We start from the raw sequence: 22,751 nt of genomic DNA, 5'->3' as shown, positions 1-22,751 counted from the left end.
CTTTGCTGTAAAAGAATATGTAGAACAGTCAATCTTTTTTACTAGGTGCCTTAGAGTGAGCACTTTAAAGCCATCTACATGCATCTTTGCAACACTCCTCATTTCAACTCAAATTTTCATTATCACTGCCACACACTGAAATATCAACTGTTCCATAACAACAAACAGCCAGAGAACCAACTTAATACATTATCTCCCCATCACACATTATCCCTCTGCCATTTTGCATCTGAAATGAAACCATCACAATTACTAGAACAACCTGACTATGCAGCAAGTACTTAGAAAATCAACTTCATTGGGACTATAACATTGCACAAATACAAAGACTGCCTTGCTGCTTTCCATAGGGTTTTTTTTTACCATTTATAATTATAATTTACATGAACAATGCAGTTATTGCTATAGACTCATTTTACCTTTTTTTTTTTCTCCTTTACCCTTTTTTTTCCCCCCTTGAAGTTTTCATCGCTAGTACTGGCTGTACATACAAGTGAATTGTTTTACTTTTCTTAATGGGTTTGACATCCTATTTAGCAATGGGATTTCCAGGTTGGTTTTGATTAACTGAATTTTGAAATCCACTAAACAAACAAACATTTTATTAAAATTCAGCCTAAATGCTACTAATGGGCTGAAAGAGCTGGAAAGATCCCAAAAGATCATACAGGAAATGAAACACTTTCAGAAAACATGACTGGATACTGAATATCAGAAAGAAACATTTCACTGCCAACAAATAAATCCACAAGCGTCTTCCCACCGCCCATTATAATCATAATCATAAAATTAGATAAACTTGGACAACACATTTCAAATGTCAAGTTGCACCTACTGACAGTTTTATAAATGTAGTTATGTGCAAACGAGAGTACTCAAGAAATGCACTTAAAACAACCCCCAAATCACTATTTACAGAAAGGTTAGACGTTAAACAATAAATGACTGAAAGTAGCAAAGGAGACTATTTGTCTGCTTTGCACGCCCACACAGGCACAGAAAAGATGAATGAATTCATACCTTATCACCAAATTCTACGAGCCTGTATAATCCTAGAAAAATCTGAATGAACAGACAAGCCTACACATTTTGCACAGTAATCAACCTAATGTTCTTACAGAATGTCAGCCACTACATCTGATTGCTCTTGTTTTGATTTAATCATCTAATTTACTTAGTCATGTTTCATGGTGATACTGATGACTCCCTAAGAACAAGTTCATTTGACCAGTATCTGTGATTTTGGAAAGTCAGACTATAGTTGAAGTCAACTTTAGGTGAGAATCTTTCTCACCTAAAGAAAATAATTTTTTAGTACCAAATAAGGCATATGTTCCTAATGTGACATTGCTACAACTGATTTGCAATCCCTTTGGAGTTAAAACAAACAAACAAGCAAACCCAAAACAAGTGATATGGCAACAAAAGCAGTCATCTATTTAGCATTTAGTTCTTCCAGAGTAAGGAATTAAGAAATCAAACTAAACCACTACATGCAACTTCTACAAATACACACATGCCAAGAACTCTTACACATATAGTTCCTGAAAGCAGCTCTGCTCCAACAGATCAGGAGAATGAGTAAAAATGCTAGTACTCAACAATTACAGCCATTATTAGTTGGTTCTCCAAAAAATAGGCTGTTGCTCATACATGGAGTTACAGAAATGTACATTTAACTGAGGGAGTTTTCCCCTTTGCAAAATGTTTGAGACACGCTGGCAAAACTGTAAGACTCCAACATTTCTGTACTTAAACACATGTTCTTTCTAAAAGAGCAGGAAAGCAATCTAACCAGGTAACAAGTCTAACATCAAGTATGTACAAAACAACAGCAATCAGTTTTCCACAGAGGAATTTCCTTTGCAACATCTAAGTAAACTATTACCACTCACAGATTTTATGGTCATAGTGAACTGTTAGTTTTATGTGTCCTATACAAAATGCAAGACAAAATAACCTCTTGCTACTTGTATCACTGCAGTCATTATTATCACATACTACTGATATTTCATATGTCATATTTCCTGAAGTACATAATGTCAGCAACCTACTTGCTCTCAGTGAAGAGAACAAAAGAAGACAAGAAGTATAGAACTGGACTGCAACTTGAAGACTGCACAAAATAAATACTAAGATCTAGAAAGCATTCACATTTGACTGAACATACTCAAGGTCTGAAAACTGATCGCAATGTATGAAGTAGCTTTATAATTTGAAATCTGGAACTAAAATTCTGTATTTAAGCAACACTTCACTAGTCACCTTATCTTGACAATTTTCCAGAGTAACATTTCTTACAAATTTGTAGTCAAAGTTAAAGAAACAAAAGATTCACAGAAGGTATTATTTTTAAAATATAGCTCACCTCTGGGTAAAGATTGAACCTTTGTAAGGTGTTAATCACTAAAGGATATTCAGTTAGTCTGTCATTCATAATTGCCCCTACTCCATTCCAAAACGATGGTGCCTCGATAATGATCTTGAAGTAGGAATAATAAAGACCCTACAGGAGAGCAGAATTATTATTTACAATTAAAGAGGTCACTACTTCTTCATGAACTGCCATATACAAGCTTCATTTTTAAACAAACTTTCTAATGTAACACACAAGACAAACTTATTCAAGAGGACTATCCAGTTTCTCAAATCTCTTCTGTTACTGTCACTGAAACAAGCAATGTGGGTTTCCTTTCACCTTGTTTCACAGCATATCTGGAAATCTTTCATTTCATCTGGTATCTATGCACTAGCATAGCATTTCACAATTCTCAAAAGCAGACAAAAGGTGTATACATATGCAACATTTATTAAATAAATAAATTATTTAGAAAAATGGCTGCATAACAAGACTAAAACTGAAAGCAAGGTATAAGGTACTTGCACAGTTTTGTATTTTAGATTCTTTAGAATAATCATACTTTTAAATTATATTTAAAGTGAACCATGAAGCGACATACAGTGATGAACTACAAGACACACGAATCCTCTGCATGTGTAATGCATGTTAGCTATAAGAGATCAATATATTTACTTATCCAGAACGCATTAAAAAAACATGGGAAGCCCATGATCAGATTACAGACAGAAGTTTTCCAACCACTGAAACATAATCTAACCATTTCCGTGCGAAAAGCCATTTCTCTTTCTAGTGTTGACAGGTGAGAAAAATGACGGTCGTTTTCAAATAGAGCTGTTATGTGACACCTGTTAAAAAATAATAATAATTGAAACCCAATAAAGAGGCTTAAAATGTATTAAGTCATAGATACCAAGGGACATTCAATGAAGAAACGAAGTTTACTTACAAACTGCTATTTTATTTACTCACATATTATAGCAATATTCTCCTCTATTTAGATAATTTTAAATTGAAAAAATATGAACCCATAGAGTATTTAGTAAATTCTATTACAGCATTAATTATAATACTATAATGCTATATAATACTGTATTTTAATTTAAGGGCAGACATTTAATGATTAAGCAACAATTTTCTACCTGAAAAGCAGGCTTTACTCTTCTCTGAATAGGCTTAAGAAACCTGTCACATCAGCTTCACAAGAACAGAACTACTCGGCTCACAGACAATTTAGTTTTGAGAGGAAAGATCTAAATATAAATTATCCCAATATCTTGTCTAAAAATAAGTAAAAGTTCTATTTTTATTATTTTAAAATACCATATTACTCTCAAACAATAAATTTAACCTTACCAATGTAGGACTCCTGCAAAAACAGCTGTAAAGGAAACAAAAGGTGTGAAGTTACTCAAATAAATAACTGAACATGAAATCACGTTCATCGTAGTAATTACAGTACTATTTCACAGATGCACAGAAAATACTCAAGACTCCAGAGGAAAAGAAGAATAGGAACATCTGAATTAACTTTCATGGCCAGGTCTCTCAAAATCTGAAATTATGCAGTGCTAATCAGGCAATAGGCAATGTTTCCACCTATATCCTGCATCACTCAAGTTGGACCACCAGCATCTAATGCAAATACTACATCTACCAACAACAAAACTGAATTACAAGCATTTTTTTTTAATAAGTACAAATATTTTTAGCATTTATGACACCTCCTGTGACTGTTCACTCAACTCCTGCTCAGATTTTTGCCAACACACAACTCGAGCTAAGGCCTGATGCATGCTACAGGCAGCGCTGCTAGGTCAAAGCAAGGGCAAAAAACAGGCAGGACCTGGTGACCAGAGAGGGTTTAAGGTCACTATGCAGCCATTATCACCTGCAGCTTGCTGTCTCCTGCAGCCATAATCCTTGCATATTGATTTTCTGGCAGTGCCCTCAGAAACTGCTAACTCATGGAAATGCTATAGACCAAACTTCCAAGCTGGAAGGTATAAATATGTCAGCTTAGCCAATAAGTTTTTGAAGCTGCTGGACTGGTGAGGCTTTCATACTTCCCAGTGTGATACAGGGGACGCCTGCATCATGATGAAAAACGACGGATGAACACTCCCACCATCATCTAGGTAATTATCTTGCTCACAGGTGCACAGGTTAGAAGCTTCAAGCTGAGTTGTGAATTAGAGAACCTGTGAGTTCAACCCCTCATGCCTTAAGTGATGAGTAAGTAAATTCCCATGTTAGACTAGTCTCTACAAAGTGGACCGAGCCCTTGTTTGTCATGTTTGTTTTCTTTCCCCATGAGTTCATTAAATAAATTTTAATTTACAAATTACATTTTGGTGTAAATATCAGAAATCCAAATAGACCATGACAACCAACACAAATCTCATTGCAACTATAATTGCTAGAAAAAATAGACTGCATGCAGTAACGTTCCATTTGTCCATTCGAAGACTGTCTTCACTGCTGTCACAAAAGTACAGAACAAGGGAGGTAATCTGAGGGACAAAGGAAAAAGACAAATGATGATAAAGCAGTAGGTTAACAATCTAGGTCTCTGACCTCTTGAGCATGACAAGATCCACAGAGAGCAGAAACCACTCCATTTTCCTTGGGCAGCACCGACAACATATACAGCGCTCAGCATGGAAGCAAAGCCAGCATAAGTGAGGGATAATGGGCAGGCATTTAGGGGGATCACAGTGCTCCTCCTAGACTGAAGGTGTCTTGGTTGCCCTCTAGGCACACAGTGGCTTTCTGCCACAGAAGGGTCTGGCAGACTAATTGTCTTCAATCCATGAAAATCTTTATGATTAATGAAAAGCCCTCTTATTCACATAGGCTATACAGAATAGAGAGAAAGTGGAGAAGACAATCACCTGCCCTACTTACACCCAGCTGGGGCCAGAAAGGTGCTGAGCACTGTGTCTCTCTCCAGGGTGCTGATCAGCACACAACTCTTGCCTCTATGGCGATGTGGAATGGATCAAATTGCTTACACATCGGTAAAACATACAGCAATGCCTGCACATTGATGCAGAAGACAGTCAGAGAGTTAGTGAATGCACATGTGTTCAGATTGAATTTTACAAGAGTGTGGTTGGCTGCTTCTGGAAAGCAGTAGGAATAAGAGAAAGAAAAACACCTTTGCAAAAGCACTAAATTTATGTGGAATGGGAGTGGACTTAATGTACGTTTCATGTCCTAGTATATACATATCCAAACCAGATATTCCTCCAGTAAAGGGCCTGGAAGTGCTGGTGATGGCAGTACTTGTTATCATTGTCACCACAAGGTTCACAAAATTAGTTTGTTGCATTATGATCTAATTTTAAAATTAAAGTTTTGTATATGAAGATCTGCAAGGTGAAACTGGGCAAGACAGAAATTAAAAATAATAAAAAAAAAAGAAACAAAAATTACCTAACAGGGAAAAAAAATTCTACACTACCTGCCTGTACCATTTAACATTTAACTCAAGTTGAACACTTCACATAGTAGTTGAGGTTAGGCAAGGCTGGATTCCAGTTAGAAAATGAAGACCTCAAACTTTTACTTAAAACTTCACAGTATTACATATACTTTCTGGAAAAAAAAATCCCCAAAAAATTGCTCAGTGTAAGCAGAACTTAACGTCTTCTGAAAGGTTCAGGAGCTGCAGGTTTTTTTTTATACTAAGGACATTTACATTAGTTCTCATGGAAAGCTGCAAATTTCTTTTTCAGAAAAGCAGATGTTGATCTGACATGGAATTCCGGGTAAGCACATTAGCTATATCAGCAATGCAGCAAACCATATTCCGTAAGAAAAACACATTTTGCAGTAATTCTATGGAATGAAATAGAGCAGGCCACATCTTTCTTAGTTATTACTTATTGAGTAATAATTGTACATTGGCATAGGGCATTATTTCATTTCATAGCAACATTCCTAAGACTCCCAGTAAGATCAGATGCTGAAATACATTCACATATACACATACCACATCTATAAAAAAAATATAAAAAAAAATCAATTTTAAGACAGATTATATGTTAGGTAAGAATATACAATAAAGTCAAATGCATAGTAGCTACCAATACTGTTCATTATCTCAAATTCACATGGTTCCAAATAAGCCAAATATGCAGTATTTTATTGATGCAAATAAATTATCTATTAATATGGAAATTACATTTCACTTTCAAACATACTACTTATTTCATTGAGAAAACAATATCTCTCAATCTTATTCTTCAGTAAATGTTTCATTTAAAGTCAATGCAGGAACAGTAAATACATTCACAGTTATTTTGGAGAATTTCATACACATTTTTACAAAAATTCACAACATCACTCTATTATAAATACAAAATTAAGACCTTTCATAATCGCACAGCAATGTAATTACTCACATTTCAAGAGACAATGGTCTTAATTCATGGACTTCCACTGTGAGTACAAATCGGCATTTTTCAACACACTGCATTAACCTAGTTTCTGATTCAAAACATTCAGATCAGCTCTCTTAAATTACCATCCTTTGATCCTATTAATGTCCTTACTGAGGAAAGAATGAAGTAGAGGACCGGAAGGGAATACTATAGTCTAATGCTACAAACACTTACACAGCTACTATGTACTTGAACTTGCAGGTGCCATTTTCTCTCCCAACCTAAGAATCTCTAAAAGCAAAGCATATGATAAGATTTTTGCAGACTAGGGCTATTATGTAAAATCTGATAGATTTCCTATTTTTGCCTGTGTGCTGTTCTAAGAAAAGCAATATGAATGGCACCTAAAAAGGATTTTAATTCTGGAAATTAAATACTGAAGAATAAAGCCATTCTTTGGCTTTATTTACCAAGAGAACAACAGATGCTGAGATACCGTAATCTAGCAGGATGTGAAGCATACAAGAAACTAATACTTGGCAAATACCCACAAAGTGTTGAGGTAGGAATACAGCAAAACCGGAAACAATGAGGAACCTGCAAGCACAGACTACTTCTGCAACTTAGTTAAGTTGTTCCATTTTGAGATTCTGTTCAATATAAAAAGGACATTTTCAAGAAAAAGGCCTCAAGTCAATGGTCATTTAAAAAAAAAAAACCAACATAAGGGGGTAAAGTGTAGTATAAGACTATCCTTGAAATTTTTGACAATTTTATTGCTGCATTGGAGGTAATTTGCATGAGAAAAAATTTCACACTCTATAACAAAACCAGCTCCAGCTCTGGGAGCCTGTTTTTAAAGCATGGGCCCTAAAGCTTAAGCAAAATGACAACAAAAATTCAAATACCAGTAAAACTAATCAAACCCCACTATTTCATATTTAGTGTATTCTTTGCTACTGCAAATATTGTATGTTATCACATAATTTGCTGTCAAGGTCTTACTGCTATTAAAAATGTAAATACCTCCCTGATGTATTTAACTGATTATCTGAGTTTCACAGACAAATTCAAATTCCAGAAATTATAAAGCTCTTTCCCTAATCTGCTCTCAAATTTCAATCAAAGAAAATAATTTTTCAATTTTGACCATCAGTTTAATGTTTCTAAGTCATTTAAGTAACTGTGAGTCTAGGAAATGCTGACTAAACAGATGTAAGCAAAGTAATTCAGGAACACTATTCGTCAATTAGTTTGTAATCTAAGGGTTATTTCCCTGCTATTCCTTTGCAATGTAATTCATCAAACTGAAGAAACTCCCTTTGGCAACCAGGACTACTGGTGGTGTGATTAATAGTACCAGCATCTTTGGAGTGCCATGACAGTCTTTTACTATAATACCTTTAAGGGTATATATAACTGTGCATCTTACAAATATGCTACTACTTAACATTTGTTGACTTTAGGAATGCATTTCTTATTTAATTTCACAAACACTTTAGGTGCTCTTTTCAAGACTTTGGCCATTAGCCATTTCACTATTTACTCAAAAATATTCCCAAATAACATCTGAACTTACATCCCCCTACAACTCTATGTTCTTCCATCCATAATTCTTCTCAAGTAAGCTGTTTTGAATAAATTACTCAATAAGAATTGCTGCTTTTTCCCCCCCCCAGGAAATTAATGACTGAATAGGAAAGATCCATAAATATCTGGAATTCTTTTTCCTACAAATGTTGTGATACCACATCAACTGCTACAGTAACAGCTTTACAAAAGTTACCAGGCAGGAAGTTATTTCCTGTCCATTTTCAACACAAGCTATGTTTTTTGTGTTTTTCCAAGCTGTATTTACAAATACATTTTGACAGGTTACAATTCCAGAGAAAGAAAGGTAAAAAGAAGAGCATTTACTCCCAAATATATTTCTTCTACTTACCCAGAAGAAATGTGAGCCATATCTTGCTATCAGCTTTTATGATGAAGGCCTTTTTGTCGACAACAAATACTGCCAAAAGAACACAAGTACCTTAAGAACAGCCCCTGTAAAAGGAACTCTGAACTTTGCAACATCAGTTTTAAGTAAAAATCTTGACTAGACTTCAAAAATGCTGAAATTTCATACAGAGAGTTCGTAATTACACATAAAAGCTTTAAACAGCACAGATAGACTATTCAGGTGACTATACAAATCATTAAGTTATTTATTTCTGAAAGAATATCTACAAAATAGCTTGTCAAAGGAGGATTTCTATACAGGTATGTTACCGACAAATTTGTTCAAACAGGAAGTCAAGACTTTTAAAGTACACACAACCCTCCACGCTTTCAGCAGAGCGTTATCAAGAAACAAGCTGGTCATGCCAGCACTATGAACTGCGCTAGTCAACACCACCAGAGGGACTGTTTTAACAAGAGTTAGTTACACAAACAGCACGTTTCCCCACCTCTCCCCCAAAGGATGCTGAAGTGGTAAAAAAACTCTCTTCCTTCCCCTTGCCCCTGGTTCTCGCCGATCCCCGTGTGGCTCTTGTCAGCTTTTCTCTCTTTTTACCCGCCACCGCGTTGTGAGGGGCTGGAGGACGGGCCCGGGCAGGGCGGGAGCGCGACCGGCCCCTGTCCCGGGCAGTGCCAGACACCGCCCTCCAGCCGGGAGACCAGCGGGGTGCCCGCTTCCTGCCCGCCACCCCTGGACCGCTGCTTCCCGAGGAAGGACGTCCCGGCGCTCCCTTCCCCGAGAACAGCCACCGCGTACCACGGGGGCTCGCCTGCCGTGCCGGGACACTCGGAGAGAGGGGCTGGAGGCGACACCCAGCCCCGCCGCGCTCCCCCCGGGCGGAAGGGCTGCCCCCCATCCCGCCGGGGGCACAGGGAGCGGGGAGGGGGCAGGTTTCGGGGTAGTAGCCTCACCTCGGAGCTGCTCTGCGAAGACGCGCAGGAGCCTCAGGGGCCCGCGGCGGAGGGGGAGCGGGACCTGCTGGGCCGCGGGCCCCTCCCGGCAGGATCCCCGAGGGTCGCCCCGGGCTCCACGCCGGCCGCCGCCTCCCTTCCGCATGGTGCGGGCCCCGCCGGAGAGCTGCTGCCTGCCCGGCGAGTGCGGCCGGCGGCCGCGGCTGGGGCTGGCGCCTGGCGACTGCTGCTGCTGCCCGGGCTTGAGCGGCGGCGACTCTTTGTTCCTGCCTCGGCTCGGGACGACCATCTCCGCATAGTCCCCGCCGGGGCCGGGGCGCCGCGCCGGAGGGGAGGGGAGCCGAGCCGAGCCGATGAGGGCGGCGCTCGGCGAGGAGCTTCCCCCACCCCCTGGCAGGGCCCGGAGGCCACGGGGCGGAGCCGCAGTCGGCGGGCTCGTAGTACCGGGGCGAGGGGACGGCCGATCCGCGCTCCGCCGCCGCCCGCTCCGCCCGGCTGGGCACGTGGGGGAGGGGGCGGCGCTGCCGGCGGGGCGGGGAGCGGCCCCCGCGCCCCCCGCGCCCCCGCTCCGCCCCGCCGCTCACGGACGCACCGCCCCCGCAGCCCGGCGGGGAGGAGGAGCAGGAGGACGAGGAGGCGGGAGTGAAGCTCTTCTCGCTCACCCCCGCCCTCTGTTGCCAGAGGGCCGGGGGAGGTTTTCCCGCCGGTCGCCGAGGGGGCGGGGCTGCCGCCACCCTCACGCAGCTGTGGTCTCTGGTGTTTCTCTTGGTTGCCCTTCCCGTCCCCGGGCCGTTCAGCTTTGTAAGCGTTGTCTCGGTTTGTTAAACCGAGCCCACCCCAGAAGTGCCCTTCCCCCCGCCCAAATTGCCAAAATTTTAACTGCCAGGAGGTAACCCTGTGTTTTTTATTGTCCTAGGGGCTTCCCCGCCACAGAAGACATCCTTCTTTCCTCCTCTTGCACCTCCTCGTTATGGAATTTAAACGTGGGTTTGCCTTACCATGTGCTAGCAATGTGGCCTCTCAGCCCAGGAGCACCAGGCAGCTCCAGCCCAAACCTTGCTTTGGGTTCAGAGGTTAAAAGGCCTTATTATGCACAAGTTCTGCATAACGCGGACCCTTGAGGTATTGTTTTATGACTTTTCCAGAGCAGTTCTCCTCAGGAACTTCTCAGCAGCAACCACTGTAGTTCCTACTGTAACAGCTGGAATTACTGTTCTTTGAAGAGTGTTGAATGTACAGCACAACTGTCAAACAAGACTCAGCTGCAGAAAACTGTCGTTCCTCCTCCTACCAGTGCTTTAGCACAGAGCAGTGCTTAGGCAGCGGCTCATCCGATAGGGATACATTAATTTAATTACCACTTTTTGATAGTCTTGATTAAGTATAGCAGAATATCACATCATCAGTAACTGCAACCTCTCCAAGCAGATCCATTTCATTCTTTCCTCCCTAACATCTTGTTTTTGTCCCCTGGAAGTCTTTTCTTGATCGTACCTATTCCCTGCCTCCTAGATGCTCATCATTGCTGTCTTCAGGCTTTTCTTTATCCCTCTGCTCTCTTTATTTCTCTCTTTGGTTCTACTCTCAAGTTTTCTACGTTTGAAACTCTCTGCTTCTTTTTCCTGGCTTTTCCATATTTTTCCTCTGTCATAACAGATGTAGGTCTCTTTCTAAAATGTTTACCACCTCTTTCTTTTCATCTCTTTTTCCAAATTACTTTTATGAATGCTAGCCTGTGAAACACATGGTTTGAGCCCTATGTGGCAAATACCGTACTGATAGTATATAAAAAATTGTTCAATAATATACATAGTTTTATAGCTACCGAGGTAACGAATGTGTAAGGACAGGATGGCTTTTGTGTCTTTGTGGTAGTAGGAAGGCTGTTTACACCACAGTAAGGGTGTAAAGATACAAACCTGTAAAGGTACTAAACAAATGCCTGCGGGGCTGACAGAGGGTCTGTGTGTCTCTTGGCTCCACATTTCTTTCCTTGCTGAGGGAAAATAGCCCTTCACTAGCTCTTTTGGGGAGATAATTGCGAAGGGCATGTCTTACATTGATCTCAAAAGGGGAGCAAGGAAGAAATAGTATTTTTCATATAAAACAACCAGTCTCCTGAGTATGTAGGCCCTTCTTCCAGTGTGAATTACATGTACCAGTTTCATATTGCAAGAAACATTTATCTGTGCTTATTAAAGGGAAGACACTTCAAGTGTTTGAAGAATACATGCTATTTTTCCCACCTGCTTTTCAAGAGAAAAAGTTCCACAGTCTGCTCTTTTTTGTATTTGATTTTAATCAAGTAGCCTTGTCGTAAATTTAGTAACCAAAGGAGTCTATTGTTGCTGTCTGAGTGATTGAAAGGTACAGGCTCCAGATAGAGTTTTTAATGTAACCGACATAGAAAAAGAGCAGTATGATATGTTCTGCTGATTTTTAGCTCCTGAGACCTATTTTCAATTTTTGCCAAAACCAGTAGAGTCATGGAACACTTAGAAACTTGAAGGGTTGATATTATTAAGGTTCAAATAATCGCTGTGGGATGGCTCAACCATTGAGGTTAACTGGGCCTGCTCCAGCCTTCAGCAAACCAATTACCTTCAGGCTGTTTTCTTTTATTAAAGCTCTTCAGGCAATTTATTTCAAAGGGTACCACCCACAGAATCTGATTACAAAGGCACGCACTACTAAACAACTCTAAAGGTTTTAAAAGTTACTATAAGTATGGAAAAATAGAACATGACATTCTTAAATGTAAAGGTGCCCATATTCAGCAACTATAAAATCCTATAGAACACCATCAAGACTACTTCAAAAGAGCTGCAGTAGAGCGGTACACCTCTAAAAATAAAATGACACGTTTCAGTCTGTAAGACACAAGTAGTAAGAAATAAACCTCGGGTTTATATCATCACAGGAATTGCATATTTTTTCCAGAAGTGCTATGTTTAATATCTAACATCACGTTTCAGACAGAGTAGCTCATTACTAATCCTGCACATCACAGCGAAAGGAGTAATTCCAATAAATCAGCACAGACCTTACTGTTTATAACAAAAAGGAAGGGGAAGAAGGAAATATATCTCTGAAGATACATTTAATTTCTCTTAACTCTCAAGGATGTTGAAGGATATATGTTAAGTTCATAGGAGAGACATCTTCTTAATCAGTTTATCTTAACTCCTTTTGTCCAGGGAGTGCAAAATCCATAAGCTGTTGCTTCACAGTTTTCTACCGTCCCAGGACAAGGCACATCATGGAACACAACATTCTTCTCTATCTCTTCTAGGTCTTCTCTATCTCTTTGCTCGCACATTTTCCATGATCACTGGACTGTCTCTTCGTATTTCCAAATCACTCTGATAGATATCAGCAACCTTAGTTGGATAGTGATTGTGGCACACTGTCAGTGAAGATAACTCACAGTCCTCAGGAATGAGACCCTGCAAGTGAAACGCACTGGCCTTGGCAGTTCCTATATATTCTCTAACATTATTCATTCCTCAGGACACTGGACAGGCACACCTCATTATCAAACAGTCCAGAGCTTGCTTTCTTTTCTTCCACTCATTCTCATCTTCTGTACTGTTTCTTGACACCAGTTCTCTCTCTTCCTCTTGCCTCAAGTGAGACCTTTACTTTACAGTTTATTACCACTACTAACCCCTTCTCTCTCCCAAGGAGATCTGAATAAGAGTGCCTGTAGAGATTCCTTTTTTCAGTCTATAATGATGTTTCTTGTACTTCTCTGCTTTGTTCCAGCGGCACAGCCTCAGAGCATATTCTGCAGATTTTCTGACAAAGCTGCCATTGCCACCTACCATGGGGCTTTGCTTCTGTGAAGTTTGTGTTGATCCCACACACTTTCACACATTCAGCAGCAGACTTAATAATAGCAGGACTGCATTGTAGCAAGTTAGGGAACTTCAGGCTCTTTTTCCTTGGTTTATTTAATCCAAGGTTAACATGTTTCGTAAAGTATGTCGCTTCACCAAACAGTTCTGTGGCTGCTGCATGGTTAGATGTGCTCAACCTAGCATTAAACTAGTCATTTTGAGTGCTGACAGCAACAGAGCTGCAGCAATGTGGAGCTCAGAGCCCCAGGTAACTAGCTGGGAAGTTAGAGGGTTTTGAGCTCCACACCATATGGCCATATCTGACTTAACTCATTATTAATACTGATTGAGCTTCAGTCAAAGCCAAGCAGACAAATTCTTACTTACAGAAAGAACTTTATGAGAACAGAAATAGTTGGGACCTCTTCTTGTGAAGACCAAGCCGAATAGAAGTGCAGAAGGCAAAGAAATCTCTTAAGGCAGAAGTAAAAATGCAGGATTGCCCTTGGAGGAATCTGGCAGAAAAAAACCCAGTGGAATGCGGTGGCAAACTATTATAGTGTGTACCTTGTCCTATTTAACAGCATTGTTGGACCAGTTCACTTTCTGCAGGATATCACTATTCCCCTTGGAGTCAACCCCTTTAAACATACATTGCCTACATCCTGAAGAGGGAAAAATATGCTTCTGGTGAGTTATTTATACAGCAATCTGATCTCTACTTGCACATCCGTGTTCATATGTGTCTTCTCTCACTTTTATAGTTGCAGTTGCATTTCAGCTATATATATGAAAAACTATATAGAACTGGAACATCTGTGTCTGTATGGCTAACTGCTCAAACAAGCAAAAATTTGTTTCTACTAGAAACAAATAAGAACAATTTACCCAGCTTGCCTACCCTGGCAAAAAGAACAACAAAAAAAATCACATATTTACAAGGAGAGGTCCTGAAGGCCCTTCTTTCTTTGACAAAGAAATTACTTCCTTCATTTCCATGACAGTGATTGTAAATCTCAAAGTTCCTGCTGCCAGAATAACAGTGAAGAACATTGGTGAGTCACAAAACCTAATTAGTCTCCACCAGACTTTTTCAGATTTCTTGGCTTTTGGTTTCCAGTACCATATATTCATGCTACCTTAAATGCTTCCCTGCAGCTCTGAAAAAATAATAGCTAAAGAAAAAAGGACAATAGATGCTATGACTAGCAGGAAAAAAATTTAGGCTACACTGGGAACCTTTAGGATTAACATATCTCCAGTTGCCCTTCTTTCCTTGCTGTAGACAGAATGATGAAAGCAGCACAGCCATTCACTTGTCCTATTGAGCAGCTGATTTGTGAGATTTGCCAATGCCCCCTCCTAAAGCATGGAGTGTGATCATTTCCTCCCAACTGAGGCCTGGAATGTTTCTGTAATTCTTCACTGTCCTGAGGACTTTTAACTCCTCTGCATAACATAATCTCCTTACAGCTTTCAAAATGAAGATCTCTTGCTGTACACTCTACATTCTCATCGTGTGGCATTTGGCCACTGTGAGTAGTCATGCTAATTTGGCATAGATGCCATGATTCACAGCCACAGCAACTGCATCTCATTATGCTTTTCTTTGCAGGAGAAAATTGTAGAGTAAGTTATCTGAGGACCCCAGAACTCACTGTTACAAGCAGAAGTGATGGATCCAGTTCCCCCTAACTTGATTTACTAGCCACTGTGATTTTAATTAATGTTTTGTGGAGTCAGTGTTTATCTGCTGTGTCTCTAAGTAGCAGTCCTGCAGTGACAAGCAGGAGCTAAGTGATAACAACAGAACAGGACCATATGAACATGGACTGAGTTACTTTTCATGGCAGACAAAATCTCTGTGAGATTGAGAATATGGACACCATTTATAGTGGAAATATGGGAGGGACAGAAATGGACTTAGAATAGAAAGAGGAGAAAAGCAATAATCTGGAAGTGCTCACAGATTAGCTTTTCAGTGACCAACTGGCAGAGCAACCAGATGTGAGAAACAGTAGGGCTCTTGAAATATGTTGCCATATCAAAGTCAATAAATCTACACTGATGGAGATTTACTGGCAAATCTGTTTTGGCAAGAGTGAGAGAAGCTTGCGGACCACTGTGTAATACAAACAACTACATCAGAAACAGCAGCAGTCTAAGCTTGCCTGTTCAGATGTTAACAAGTTTATTTCTGTTTCACACTTTGCTTAACCTGACACGCATTTCGGTGGGGATTTCAGTATGTGCTATGCTGCCCTGGTTAGTGAAGGTAGAGAACAGGCAAATTAAAACAGCAGTAGAAAGTACCTCTGGCAAACTAAGCAAAATGGAAGACCAGACTGAAGGCAAGATAATCCTACACAGTGAACACCCCTTAAATGACAAACAAAGCTGTGGCTTGAGAATGCTGTTTGCTTCTTTTATATGACTGAGAAAAGGTGAATTCTTTCTGACAAACTGAAGTGACTAACATGGTCACTTCAAGGGCCGCAGGGCGTCCTTTCTTGATAAATCTTGTCTTTTTGCTAGGTACCTTATCAAGAGAAGAAAATGTTGCTGATGCTACAAACCCTTTAATTTATACCCATGCAAAACTAAAAATAGGACATTGTCCTTGTTGGTGACTTGCAACAGCAGTTACATCTTCTCATCTTCTACCTCATATTTTGAATTTTTGATAATCTGTCTCAAAGCATGATCCTGAATACTTGTGTGCTTTCATGATACATTCTTAAACCTTGTTAACAATAGCACTCAAATCAAGCTTTAAAGATTGTCTTCCCTAAACATAAAGATGTACCACAGTGTCAAGCAACTTGATAGAATTCATCCCTTTCTTTCAATTTTCCAAGTGAGTATTTGTAGGCATTGTGGCTTTACATTGCCTATCATGTTCCCCTCCCCTTGCTTTTTCACATTGCCTCTCTAGTCTCCTGAACTACTGTGAAACAAATAGAGCACATTTTCACTTGGAATACGGCATTTGTCTGTGTCCCATCAACTGTGCTCACAAACAGGTACGACCAAAGCCCAGTTTGAAGTTATTTTTGAGGTCACAGTGCCCTCTACTGTCCAAGGCATCCTCTTCTGCATCATAGTTAAAATTATGCCAAGTGTTTATATACTTTTTCCTCCCCCGGAATTAACACATTCATTTCTTTTTCAATATGCATTCATTTCTTTTTCAATTTCATCTAGACTAGCAGGCCAAGTCTGGGTTGTTTGATTGATTAAACAGGCCATTGTCATTTCTTGCTGACTCTAATGCTGCTTTGTCAGAGTTGCTGATAATTTAAATTAAGCCACTGATCTATGCAGAGCTTGAATCACACCTGACTTGTAAATGTTGAGTAATTCTACATGAGGAAGTGCTTTGACATGCATGCAAAGTAAGAAGAATCAGGCCTGTGTTTCAAGTACAAATTGTAAATCCATCTGCCACAGATTTGTATTGCTCCAGGTGATCATTCTGACTGCAGATACAAATCACCTATAAGATACAGAGATGTCCTTTACAAACTCCTCTTCCGTTTGTGTTTGCCTTCACCATCTCTCTTCATGAATGGCATGTGGTACTTTAGGTAATTTCACTTCCCCATGAGTGTTGCCTGGAGCACCACAGACTGTCCTGCCAGTGAGCCTGGGACCATCCCTGCCCTCACACCATTGCTCACAAGTAACCACAGATCCTTTGTGACACTCCCTCTCTCACCCTAAAAGCCCCATTAACCTTTACACAAGATGTGGGCTGCTCTGTCCACCCCATCCCTACCACTAGGAAATCCTCCTTTCTTTTGAAAGGAAATCCTCCTTTCTCTTAGCAAAGAGAATTCAAATCAAAAGAAGTATCTATAGCCAACAAAAATCCCTAGCCTAGCCCACTTCTCAAGAAGTGTGCAGCAGGTAGCACTGAAGGGGTTATAGGACGGGGGAGGGGAAACACTTCCTTCTTAAATATAGTTTGATGCCTTTTTTTTTTTAAGCTTGTCAGAACAACTCATTACACTCAGAGAGCAGCAGTTGACTTACTGTTTCACAAGGCAGGTGCAGCCACTCCAGCTCCTCGAGGTGCTACAACTTGTTTCCCAGTAGGGTGTTTTGTAGCATGATTCCTCATAGCATGACACGTAGGAGTTCAGAGGATTTACCTTCTGGAGAGATTACATTGGTGATATGTATCAATGTACATACTGATTGTGGACTGAAGCCTGAATATAGGACAGTATTCATTTTCTCATGTTAGCCTGATAGCAAAATGAGAATTCACTAAACAATGCGCTTTCAAGTGTGCATATACAAGTGTATGTGTTTCCATGCATGTATATATAAAAAGCATCTATAAAACACTAAAAATCAAACTGCACTGCTGGGCATGGAAGACATATTTCAAAAGACATACTTATCTTTAGCCATTTCTCCCATGCAACTGTTACATCACAGAGTTACAGAGAATTTCACTGATACTGAGCAGAGCTGACATTCCAGAATGACCCCAAGGGCTGCACTGCAAGGAAACTCTGGCCCACTAGTAAACCTGGGTTTTGCTGAAGAAATACTTCATGGGAAGGATGCTTTTAAAATTGCCACTTAATGGAAGCATAAGAGAGTGTCAAAGAGCAGAATGCAGAATCAGAAAAAGGTGATAAAGTTTTAAAAAGTGTTTTTTCTTTAGAGAAATCTTTCCCATCTGTTGATGTGTTACTTGGAAAAATTCTGTCTGCCTTTCAAACAGAAGGGGATTCATTACCTACTAACAACTCACAAGCTACCTGTACCATGTTTAAAGTAATTTCCTGCTAGCATACCACATGCATATGCAGAATTGTGTTTTGCAAGCAGCACAGAACCTCCACGTTTCAGCTGTCATTATAAGCCTTATTGCCAGCATTATTAGAAAAACCACAGAGGAAAGAATGCAAAATAAATTATGATAGTCTTACTTTACAGTAAACTGATAAAAAATCTCTTACATTAGAATGAAATCAGTCAACAATGTTGTAGTTCTGGGAAAACAAAATGTTACATTGGAGTATGTGAAAAAGAGTTTCATATCTCACTCATGAAGTCATCTATTAACTCCAGTTAGCACTGGTGAGATCTCAGTTAAAAGAATGTGTCTAGTAATGAACACTGCACTTTGGGAAAGATATGGACCCACTGAAGGATGAGGAGTTTTCCTAATCTCCTTTACCCCTTACTGTCATTCTTATTTTACATCAGCAATGGTAGTTGCAAAGCAGATTTCCACCTCCATGAAGCACATAAATACAGCAGAAAACCCCCTTGAAGTCTACAGAGGGAGATTGTGAAAAATTTCCTGGAGAAGAGTAATCAGAGGGAATGCAATATCAGTTTTCAAATAGGCAAAAGGTTGCTACAAGAAGAGACAGAAGCACTGGATAAGTAGTGAAGGGCTAAAATTTCAGTCTGGGTCAGGTTGGACATTAGGACCAATTTCTAAGGAAAGAATAGTTAAGCATCAGAAACTTTAAAGGACCTGTGGAATCTCCATTGTTGGGGCTTCTTAAAAGGAAATAAGATAAACATCTCTCAGAGGTGGTTTAATTATAAACTGATCTTGGCTTGAGCCAAGGAGATGATCTTTGATGATCCCTTCCTGCCCTACTTTTTATTATTATATACCAGCTAATCCCTCAATGAGTATTTATGAAAAAATTTCATCCCAAGTATGCCCTGACCCAGCTTTGAGCTGGAGACCACCCAGCTCCTCAATACCAAGGAAAATGCAATTATTACCCTGATATGCCATTCTCTGGTTGTTTATCATGAAGGTTGTATGTAACTTGGAGATGAAATACATCGGCAACACCTTCAGATTTTGACAACACCTGAAAAATCAAAGAGAAACCAAACAAGAAAAGAGAAAGAACTCTGAAAACAAAAGAGCAAGGGCATACCTGTATTATTTACTTTGGGTTTTCTTTTGATGTGGGAGAGCAAAATAAGAAGGAGGAAACACTGAGTGTGTAGTTAAAAACTAGCTTGGGTCTTAAAGAGGCACAGAGGTTTCTCTAATGGGTTTACCACAGATCTACTTTGTAAGTACAATGGATGATCTAAAATGAGCAATAAACAAGGAAGGAAGGGAGTTGTTGACAATAACTGATTAATAGCATTAAGAACAGGGTCTGTGTATGTGGAATGAGAATGAAGAGGGACAGACAATAAATGGAGAAGAAAATGAAAAGTCAGAGGACAAAGAAAAGAGGGAGGAAAAGTCATATTGTAGAATAGTCTTAAATGTGCAAGTGCAACAGAGGCCTAACTCCAACAGAGATTCTGCTATTTTCAGTGTTCCTTACGTTTTTGAAGTAGTGCTATGGGTGGAAAGGAAATACCTAAGTGCTGGAGTGAATTTTGGCCCCAGAACCTGGATCTCCTGACCTGCTGCTTATAGTAGTTCAGAGGCCCCAAGACCTCAGACTCCCAGGGATGTGTAAAAGCTCAGTCAGTCATAGTTAAATTTTGCATGTAATCCAAGAGATTGAGAAGACATCCTTCTATGTACCTTCTCTACCCCAGGATACAATAAATATTGCTTTCTCAAAGAGTCATATTTACTCTATTGCCCATGTTCAAGAATGGGTCTCACTGTCTCTTGCTTGGTAGATTTTTGCTGCTGTCTTCTTTTAAACTGACTTGAGGTCTCTTCCTCCTCAGGATTTCCACAGGTAAGTCCCAAAGGTCTTATGGGGAACATGTTCATGGTCCTCCCTCCTCATTGTCACTACTACCTGAAATAGAATCATATTCAACTTGCCATCAGCCAGGACTCCTAGGTTCCTTTCTGCAGCACTGCTCTCCAGCCTCTTGTTCCTTAATCTATACACACAACCAGGTTTGCCCTATCCCAGGTGCAGAATCTGGCACTTGCCTGTGTTAAACTTCATAGAAGAACGTAGAAGAACTGCACCCCTTGAGCATGAAGGAAAGTTAAAGCAGGCAAAGAAGTTCACACCTACAGACGCCTTACAAGAAGAAAGATTGCAACTACACCTTCAAGTTTTTATCACATTTCTCTTGTTGTAAGCTTTACCTCAATAAATACTGTCAGGTTTCTGTCCTATCTCTGCTTTACTCTCCAGAGTTGCCCTATCCTTGTGGTACAGTCTCTGTAATTTTAACACTAATGGAATCTTCTTTTCTGTGGTTTAGCCCTCCTATTTCTAAAAAGCTCCCCAAATATGGCTTGGAAGAAGAAGGAATTCAAACTCAAGACCGGTCATATATCTTTACTCCCCGGAGTTGGTAGGGCTATGGCAGACACGTGCTCTGGACTTCAGCATTTCCATTAAAAACATATTTATTCCCATTTCACTAGGGAGTTCAGCTGAGACAACCTGATCCTTTCTCAGAGACTGATTCATCCATTTCAGGGAGTGAATCCCTTTCTTTCATTGTGTCCACTTGAATATAAAATCAAAAATCATGAAGATTAAAGAGGAAAATAAGTCCTTAAACTCATGATTTTTACTCAGTTACCTAAAGAAATGTCTCTGTATATATTATATATCTTTGTCTAATTATACCAAATGATTCTTTACAGTTTAGCCAATTTTAACTTCATTCAACATCATACTTTAAAATAGTAGTGTGGTTTTTTGTATTTGGATGGCTTCTGTATCAATAACAGTTTAGATCAATGCAATTTGTGGAAGGAAAAGAGGACAAAATGCTGAGACCACCACAAGAGAATAAATCACAAGGTCTCTTTATAGCTCACTGTCAGCATGCTTTCTGAGACTCAAAGTGAAGGGCTGCAAAGATGAAAATGGTTGCCACCAAAGCAAATACATGCATCTTTATGCAAACATTTGATCTGCATAGTTTTGCCCTGAGTAAGGTGTTAGGTGTGGCACACTTACCCAGTTCAGCAGCAGCAAGTCCTGAACAACTATTCAGTTACACAACACTGGTGCGGAAAGAAAGCTCTAAGTGGGTGCAGACATCTGCTTTAATCCTTGCAAGGCTTCCTGAGCTTTATAAATTGCCTTTTGTGTCAATGAAAATCAGGCTGTGTATTTTCTGCCTGGTATGGTGTTGAGTACATGTTCCAAAAGTATTTGAAGATTACTTCTTTGTTAAGGCACAGACTGATAGGCTTGTTTTGTCTACCTGGAAGAAATTAGAAGTAGTGGATACAAGCTAACTCTTTTCTCTTGTTCAGGTTCATTTATTGCAGACAACGCTAATATTTGCTGAAAATAATAGAGTAAAAAAAATATATGTCTTACCATCCATAATCCAAAAAGACATTACAGTTTATGACTTTCTGGATGCCATCCAATCAGTAAGTAGACAACAACCAAACAAAACTACTGAGATAAAAACAAACCAGAGAAAATCCTAATCAACTTAAGGAACATAAATAGATAGCTGATGCAGGCCAGCACCCTTTCAATCACCATGTGGATTTTGCACCTGAGGACCTGGTAGAAAATCAGGGAAAATATACTGGAGGCAGACTGTAGGTTAGGTACTGGGGGGGGGGAAGGATATTACTGCCTGAAAAACATCTGAAGCAGTACAGTGAAACTGTGCAGCAGTGGCAGAGTAGGTCCCTGTAGCAAGAACTGAGTTAGCACTGTGTTACAGGGACTTGAGGTCAGAGGAGGGAGGCCAGCGGGAACAGGGAAGTTTAAGGAATACCAGAGATGGCATCTGGGGCGCATGGAAAATACTGGATACAGAACTCCTCCTGTTTCCTCCTTCGGACTTCTTCCCTTTCTCGGCTCACCCTGCCGGCTCCGTTCGCCTCCCCGAAGAGGCGGGTGCCGAGCCCCCTGTCCGCGCTGTGCCGGGGCGGGGCGGGCAGGGCCGGGAGGGCCCGTGCGGCCCGTCCGCCGCCGCCAGCAGGGGGCACAGGGCGCCCGGGAAAGGCTCGGCCGCGGCCCCCGCCTGGGACAGCGGCATTTCTCCCTGCCGGGTGGGTTTGTCTCATGGCTGCATTCACTTACGGCAGGGACGGGACAGAAGGTATCCCAAAGGCCATTAGTTTTTAGTTAGGCAAAGACGGGAACTGGTCCTGTGTCTGCGTAGCTTTAGGGTGAGGCTGAGCGCTGGGCCACAGGTGAGGAACTCACTGATGCCTAATAAGAAATTGCGAAGGTGACTGCCCTCCATTTAGGGCAGCACACTCCATCCTGCCCTGCCGTGGCCTTTGCGGTGAGTTACTCCATGAGAAGAAGTTCCCCGATGGTGGTGGCACCTGAGCTGGAAGCATTT

General features: G+C 40.6%; 1 protein-coding gene and 1 long non-coding RNA gene across 2 annotated transcripts in view; both read right to left on the bottom strand.

Moving 5' to 3' along the window:
• DPY19L1 (dpy-19 like C-mannosyltransferase 1) overlaps positions 1-10,165 on the bottom strand; it is a 43,492-nt gene extending 33,327 nt beyond the window's left edge. Inside the window, exons 1-5 of the mRNA XM_051768433.1 lie at positions 9,661-10,165; positions 8,690-8,758; positions 3,716-3,740; positions 3,120-3,207; positions 2,369-2,506 (exon numbers count right to left, since the gene is read on the bottom strand). Of these exons, the coding sequence (XP_051624393.1) occupies positions 2,369-2,506; positions 3,120-3,207; positions 3,716-3,740; positions 8,690-8,758; positions 9,661-9,949 (609 nt within the window). The 5' untranslated portion in view covers positions 9,950-10,165. The remainder of the gene's footprint in view (positions 1-2,368; positions 2,507-3,119; positions 3,208-3,715; positions 3,741-8,689; positions 8,759-9,660) is intronic.
• Positions 10,166-20,119: 9,954 nt separating this feature from the next.
• Positions 20,120-22,280, bottom strand: LOC127461115 (uncharacterized). The gene is made up of 3 exons (XR_007899974.1): positions 22,176-22,280; positions 21,392-21,641; positions 20,120-20,260 (listed from the first exon to the last, which is right to left on the bottom strand). It is a non-coding gene; the product is annotated as an uncharacterized LOC127461115 (long non-coding RNA).
• Between the last annotated feature and the right edge of the window lie 471 nt (positions 22,281-22,751).

The sequence above is a fragment of the Manacus candei genome, unplaced genomic scaffold (genome assembly GCF_025592945.1).
Source record: "Manacus candei isolate 608988 ecotype Guabito, Panama unplaced genomic scaffold, ASM2559294v1 h1tg000095l, whole genome shotgun sequence".
Taxonomy (NCBI): Eukaryota; Metazoa; Chordata; class Aves; order Passeriformes; family Pipridae; genus Manacus; species Manacus candei.
This window is presented reverse-complemented; position numbering and strand designations above follow the sequence as displayed.